The 7,579-nt window shown below is 41.7% G+C and overlaps 1 protein-coding gene across 1 annotated transcript; it reads left to right on the top strand.

Annotated features, from left to right (window-relative positions):
• Window positions 1–511: 511 nt before the first annotated feature.
• barhl1b (BarH-like homeobox 1b) lies at window positions 512–5,014 on the top strand. The gene is made up of 3 exons (XM_008288345.1): window positions 512–962; window positions 3,297–3,519; window positions 4,711–5,014. The coding sequence occupies exons 1-3, from the start codon at window positions 512–514 to the stop codon at window positions 5,012–5,014; spliced, it is 978 nt and encodes a 325-aa protein (XP_008286567.1).
• Window positions 5,015–7,579: the final 2,565 nt, after the last annotated feature.

Here is a 7,579-nt window from a genome sequence, read left to right as displayed (position 1 = left end):
CTCGGGTCTGACGTTACCTGTCCATGGTGCTGAAACGCGGTTTGTTTGGGTTTTTTTTTTTTTTTTCTTCGCCCGAAGACGCCAAATGTGCTGCTTCTCCAGAAACCCTCCTTTATTTCTTTTGCAGGTGTGAAGTGGATCATCTTCCCGGAGAGGAAGTGAAGAACTGAAGGTCCTGCAGGAAGCCTGAAACAGAATCGCATTGATTTCAGGAGCATCTTTTTTTTTTCCTCCCCAGACTTGTCAGAAAGCGAGGAAACCGGACGCATGGACGCTCGCTGTAACGCAGCTTAGCCTGGAGATAATTTGGGGAGCTGGAAGGAGCTGCAAGGAGGCTTGATTTGTAGTAAAACATTTGTGCTGGCTGTGGGGAGAAGGGGGTCATTTCTCCTGGATCAACTGAGACTAAAAACATACCTCCCCCCCTCCCTCCCCTCTTCTTCCTCCCCTAAAATAAAACTTGTCCTGAATACCAAATGGTAGTTTGAGGAGGCCTCATCAAAAAAAGACAATGGAGGCGTCCGCCAATGGGTCCAGTTTTGGCATCGACTCGCTGCTGTCCCACAGGCCTGGAAGTCCGGTGTCCAAAGGGGACAGCCTGGTGGGGGAGTGCCGCTCGCCTCTGGAGTTCAGCCCGAGATCCGACGTGGAGAGCGGCTGCTCGTCGCCTCCTTCGCCGCGCAGGGAGTGCGTGGACGAGGTGGCCCAGAGGCAAGGTCACGGCGTCGGGCTGCCGCCGCACCTCCAGCACGCACAGATCTCCGCGGGGTCGCAGCAGAGGACCGTGACCTCGTCGTTCCTCATCAGAGACATTCTGGCGGACTGTAAGCCGCTGGCCGCCTGCGCTCCGTACTCCAGCAATGGACAGCCGACCCAGGAGGCGGGCAGGCTGGCCTCGAAGATAGCGGACGACTTTATGGAGAAAATCCACAGCAACTCGTCGTCAGACAGCGAATATAAAGGTAAGGAGACAAAGCAGGGAGTCTGTGAGGAGGCTGCTGGAGGAGGAGGAAGTGATTGGAGCGTCTGATTTCATACGAGACTTGTGCAGAAAATCACGTTTAAAATTACACTGTGGCTGCAAAACATCTTAAAAACATATGTTTCAAAACGCTATAAAATTCCACATTATTCAGCCTGCATGTTGTGTGTTTTTGGATAGTCTGTTTTGGTTTTAAAACTAATTTATAATTTCACTATTTGCCTTAATAATAAATAAAATAAGGGGGTCATGGAGAGGTTTCATACAGAACTTGGAGCTGAAATGCGTAAAAATGAGAAGAGCGTAAAGTTGGAGCAACATGATTCAAAATAAAATAAGTATTTTACTAAGTGTTGGGTAGAAATATAAAAATAAAAGAAATATAGGCATAAATGACATTTTTAAATGTTGTTTTAAGTGTCAGGTTATGTTGTAATAATTTGTGGTTTAACTGGAACAAAATATTCATTTCTCGTGATGTTTTTTTTTTTTTTGGATAATTTGCAAAAACTAAATCTGGCACAAAATCTTTAATTAAATCAACCGGAAGCCATCAATAACCAACAATTGAACTCTGTGATTTTGTCCCAGGACAACAACAGGGTCACTGGATGAATTTCACGTGCAGTTATTTTAAAAAATAAATAAAATAAATACCGAGCAGGCTCCACGTCTGCTCGGTCCGTATCGAGCGTTTGCATGAGCAGAATCTCCAGAAAGCATCTGTTGATGTCAGTGGAGGAGATGACAGGGTCGCCTCCAGATAAATGCCATCAAGGGCCTCTCTGTTTCCAATCATGTCAGCCATAACAGACATGTCACCTCCATTGACAGTTTAATGAAGCAGCGCTCGGAGAGGAAGACGACCGCTGTAGGCGAAATACACCTGCAACCGCATCACATCTCTGAGAATTATCACCGTCATTACGCAGCGTTTTATTTACGGCTTTCACTCACTTTTGAGCCCGCGTTTGTTTATTTCTTGAGCCGGTTTGCTTGCGCGCTGCTCATACAGCCTCAATTTCTTCCACAAATTCTGTGCGTGCGTGTGTCCGCGCGCTCCCCGTGCGTCACCGGAGCGGATGGAGATGCTCATCGACGCGCTGATTGATTGAGGAAGCCGCGGGGCCCACAGAGCGCCGGCGTACGGGCGGCTTTGATTTCCAACAAATCCGCCTTCCTCCCTTCCTCCCCTCCTGTAATGTATCAGGGATTTTTGATGCAATTTGTCCCCGGCGCTAATCAGATTTGTAACCGCGCAAGGCCGCCCAGGCTCTTGATTTCCACTCATTTTCCACGCTGCTGTGAAGTTTTTTTTTCTCTCTCCGGTCGCGGTTGAAAAGGCTCGTCCTTCCCTTGTGGCTCAATTAGGCGGATTATTGTGCTTCTTGAGACGACTCAACTATTCAAGAGCTCTCGCCGTGTTCGCTCCTCTTTTTTTCTTTTCTTTTCTTTTTTTTTTTTTATTTCTTTCTCCTCCTCTCAGAGAAGAAGGACTGTATATATATCAATGCTCGCCCTGACATGACACCACGCAGAAAGGAAGAAGAAAAGAAAAAGAAAAAAGAACAAAGGCTGCGGCTGTGCTGACGGGAAAAATATCAGATTGGAAGCGCGAATATTGGAAGAGCTTTTCATAACAATTTAAGGCCAAATCAAACAGCTCCATACAGCCTATAGGCACAGTGTGCAGCGCCGTGGCTCTGAGTCTGCAGAGGGAAGCTGATGCACATCAAAGTGGAGGAAAAAACCAATATGCTGATGAAAAAAATGAGAATTTTAAAATCATTTTAACATTAAAAATTGGACGTGTTTTTGTCAATGTCTTCCCACACTAACAACCAGCAGTGATTGATTTAAACAATTAAACTTTCATCTTTCTTATAGTGGATGAACTGTAATAACATTTAATTTTAAATCCACATTTCTTTAGGGTGGAACACCTGTTTTTATTATTTTAAATGTGATATTTAAACCTATAGAGCATTTCTCATTCAGGACATGCAGCTATAAAGTTTCACCAGTTTTTAAAAAAGCACGTTTAAGTGAATTCATCCAGATTTCACTTCATGTTCTGAAACTTTCTCCTGATTCTACATTAAAACAAGCAGCTTAACATGAATTAAACGCCACAGAACAGGAGCAGTTGCCACCTGCACTCTATTTTTATTTGTCTTGACCCTGTCGCCTTGCAGCAGCACAGATTTCTCCACCCTGAGTGGAGTTTTGCGCACAAAGACGCGTTACATCACAGCGCGGCCTTGTGGTTCTGGTTTCAACCCTCGTTTTCTGTCTCTTGTTTTATTCCTTCCAGTGAAGGAGGAGGGGGACCGGGAGATCTCCAGCAGCAGGGACAGCCCTCAGGTCCGGCTGAAGAAGCCCAGGAAGGCCCGGACGGCCTTCACGGACCACCAGCTGGCGCAGCTGGAGCGCAGCTTCGAGCGGCAGAAGTACCTGAGCGTCCAGGACCGCATGGAGCTGGCGGCCTCGCTCAACCTGACCGACACGCAGGTCAAGACCTGGTACCAGAACCGGAGGTAAAGACGCTGCTGCTGCTGCTGCTTAAGAGGGGAGGTGGGAGGAGGAGGAGGAGGGAGGAGGGGAGATAATCTGGTTTCTCACGGCTGGCTCATGACCCGGGGACGCCATGTTTTTGCTTTCACCATCACCCAAAGGTGCCAAGAGTTCACTTCACATCTGAGTCACTGCAGCTCAACCTAATTATGGTCATTATTGATTCATATTCAGATTTTTCTGGATTAACTGATTCATTCTGTAGCGTGTTAAAGGTCAGGAATTAATCATATAAAAGCATTATAGTTAAATAAATAAGTGGTGAAATGTTGACTCACATGCAAAGAAATTCAATTTAGCTCCAGAGAAAACTGAGAAAATCAGATTTACATTGTGGCTTTTTGATTTTTCACAATTAACTGACTTTTCTGATTTATTTGAGCTGCAGATTTAATTTGAATTTAACCCACATGAAAGACTAATTTGGTCATAATTTAGATTTTTGTGTTTTTAAAATGATATCTAGCATTTTATTCTGGATTTTATTTAATCTATTGAGAAAACACTACAAGGGAACATTATGCAAACACGTTTTTTTTCTCTCCACCTGCAGCTCTCCTGTCAGCTCTGCCTGCATTTCTTCTGTTTTCACTATTTTCATGCAACAACATCACTGGTTGTGTTTTTTGGGGGGATGCAGGTCACGTCCAATTAAGGTCACAAAACCTGCAAAACCAAATGTCTACTTTTTTTTTTTTAGATAATGAACAAAACAAAAAATCCTGGTGAATGTTTTTAAAAAAGAAAAATCAGCTTTGGGTTGAATTACCTTCAGCTGTTTTTAAAAATTTTGTCTACAAATCTGACTCTCAGGCAGCTAAATGACATAAATAAATATAAAAACACAACACTTTGGAGAATGAATAATGCATCGTTGCATGTGTGCATATTAATAATTCAAACAAACTACTATATCTGCTCAATTATCTTTATTATGAATTATTCACCTGCATGGAGTGCACACTGGCAGCCCAGCACACATCCTTGGGTGTGAACGCAAGTGGCAGGTTGGAGATTTAAAATGAAATAAATAAATCTAAAAAAATAAATAAATAAATAAAGGGGAGAGATTTCTAATTGGATCCAGATGGGAGATATTTTGAATTTACACATACATATGCTCCACGTTGAACCTGCGTCCTTCCTGTTTGCAGGACAAAGTGGAAGAGGCAGACCGCGGTGGGGCTGGAGCTGCTGGCCGAAGCCGGGAACTACTCGGCCCTGCAGAGGATGTTCCCGTCCCCGTACTTCTACCCGCAGAGCCTGGTGTCCAACCTGGACCCCGGAGCGGCCCTCTACCTGTACAGAGGCCCTTCGGCGCCCCCGCCGGCGCTGCAGAGACCGCTGGTGCCGCGGATCCTGCTGCACGGCCTGCAGGGGGGCAGCGAGCCGCCGCCTCCGCCGCCCCCTCTGCCCCCCATGTCCGGCGTGCTTCCCCGGCCAGCTCAGCAGCGGTGAGCCGGCCCCCCTGTAGATAGTTTTTTTTTTTTTTCTTCTTTTTTTTTTTTTGTACGCCGATCCCGGCAGCTTGGGGACTCGTTAGAATAAATAACACAAAGACAGAAAAAGATAGAAAACGAAGAGGAGGAAGAAGGAACAGAGAGGAAGAGTGCGGCCTGTATGTGGCCGCGGTAGGAGGAAGCAGCAGCGGACGGAGCTGTGAGACTGTGTGGAAGACTTTTATTATTATTTTTTGCTTTCTTTTTTTGTCTTGGAGCTGTAATTTATAACTTATTTATTTTTAACATGAATCGAAGCATCTAAGTTATGTATTTATTTGAACCCAGTTTCAGTATTCAGTGGTTTTTCCGACTCCAAATGTTGGAGGCACTTTGACCTGCAACATGACTATTATTATTATTATTATTATTATTATTATTATTATTATTATTAGCGACCAAGGCAAAAACCTTCCATTTATTTGGAGCATATCTGAAGACCCAAAGGAACAATGAGTCATTTTTTATTTTTATTTTTTTCTTTTGAAAATCTGTTGTTTTTTTTTCTTTATACGTGATCAACAGTCATAAACCTGTAAATAAGAATATTTTGCATTTTAACCGAAAGAGACTGATTTAAACAAAAAAGAGAAGAAAAAAAAAAGAAAAAAAAGGAAACTTTCTTTTTGGTTTTTTCGTTTCTTTGATCTGTTGGTGCGTCTTTTTCAGGACCACGGTGATCCAGTTTTATCATAATAGGCTAGATTAGCCACCAGAAACTATACAGGCGAGTGAGTCAGTGAGAATAATAATAATAATAATAATAAAAATACATAAAAATACAAAAAAAATAAAACAGCATAGCTATTGTCTGAGAACGGATGATGGACAAACCTGCCTGGACCCACAACGAGAGCGACAGAAAGTCTATATAAAGTCTTTTTTTTTTCTTCTTGTTATTAGTTGAAGTTTTAGCTGAGTAAAAATTGTCAAGTAATTTATATAAATAATAAAAAAAAACTGTTTTATCCCTGCAGAGGAGGAAAAAAAAAAAAAAACAACTCACCTCAGTGATGGTTCATTTTGTATTTTGGATAAACCAACCGGGTCCACGTACAGGTGTGAGCGCCTGTTGATTTGCTATCGATGTATTTGAACAGACGTTGTGCATTAACTTATGTTATTTCATATGAAGCAGTGATAACCCTTAATTGTTATACTCTCCTTTGGTGAAAATGTATATTGCAGATATCAAACTTGTGGAGTGGTTCTCGTAATATTTCCTGGATCTTTTTTCTTTCTTTTTATTTTTATTTTTAAAGAATATTTTTTATTTGATTTCGTTCCTCTAGCTTCCCCCCCCTACAAAAAAATACCCCCATTTTGTGCTTTTTATTTATTTTATTTTTTGTTTTGTGAAATTCACAGCAAAAAGTTGGACAGAAAAAGGGGGGATTTGATGTAAAAGAGAATTACTTTTATAAATGTGGAAATAAAAGTCTTTCATTTTAACCACGTGGCTGCTTGAGTATGTGTGGAAAATGCCACGAGGGGCAACATGTGGACTCAGGATTTTATTTAAAATGGAAACAGGCAGCAGCAGACAAAAAAAGTCTAATAGCAACCAATAGGAAAATGTTATAATTTGATTTGGAGATGCGTTTTGGAGTCCTGCTTCAGGCCTGTGTGGAATTAAACATCTGATTTCAGAAGCATGAAGAATTAAATAGAACTTTAGAAAACAAAAACACTTCATTTAACGTGATTTCAGCACAAAAACCAAAATAATTTAGTGCTAAAATCCAGAAAAATAATACATTTTTGGCACCAAAATTTAAAAACCTTCATCTAAAAATAATAATTAAAAGAAGGTGTAACTATAGGTAGAGGCCTGTTGGATATTTGATTCTAAAGAGATGTGAACAAATGTCAGACTTTCCTGGGAGCAGCACAAAAATAATAATCATAAATCGGATTTGCAGGTTTCCATTAGAGGAAAACGTGTTGGAGCGAATTTGAACATGTCTGTCAAACTACTTCTTCTCTCCTCTGTTTGGTTTAGTGTCGTTCATTTAATTTATTTAATGCTGAGATGAGGGAAAAGTTAATAACCAGTGGAGCAAGTGCTTTAACATGCTTTTTTTTCTTTCTTAACCTTTTGGAAAAAAGAGAATCTGCAGAAAGACATCTGGACAAATGTTAATGGGATTCTGCGTTAATTACTGATAATATTTGCCTTTTTGGGGGGTTAAATTTTGCTGGATTTATTTGGTCTTTTCGTGCAGTTTTGATTGGAAACTGGCCGCACACACACACACACGTTCAAAAGTGCAATCAAAGATCAATTCCAGCTTTACAGGAGAGCCAACAAAGCAGAAGGGTCCAAAATGGAGCCCCCGTGTCTCCTGTCAGCCTCCCTTCCTCCCCTCCTTCACCACTTTCCTAAATTAACAGCAGTAACTCCGATTCGTTTTCCATAAACAATGCAGGAGATGAAATATTAATGTCATGTGCGCAATTGTTTAAGTGCCTTAAATGATCCCCATTTTGGAAATTGATTGTTTCCATCCTTCTTTTTTTTTTT

The sequence above is a fragment of the Stegastes partitus genome, unplaced genomic scaffold (genome assembly GCF_000690725.1).
Source record: "Stegastes partitus isolate 25-593 unplaced genomic scaffold, Stegastes_partitus-1.0.2 Scaffold554, whole genome shotgun sequence".
Lineage (NCBI taxonomy): Eukaryota > Metazoa > Chordata > Actinopteri > Pomacentridae > Stegastes > Stegastes partitus.
Note: the sequence above shows the minus strand (reverse complement) of the source record. Positions and strands in the feature narration are given on the sequence as shown.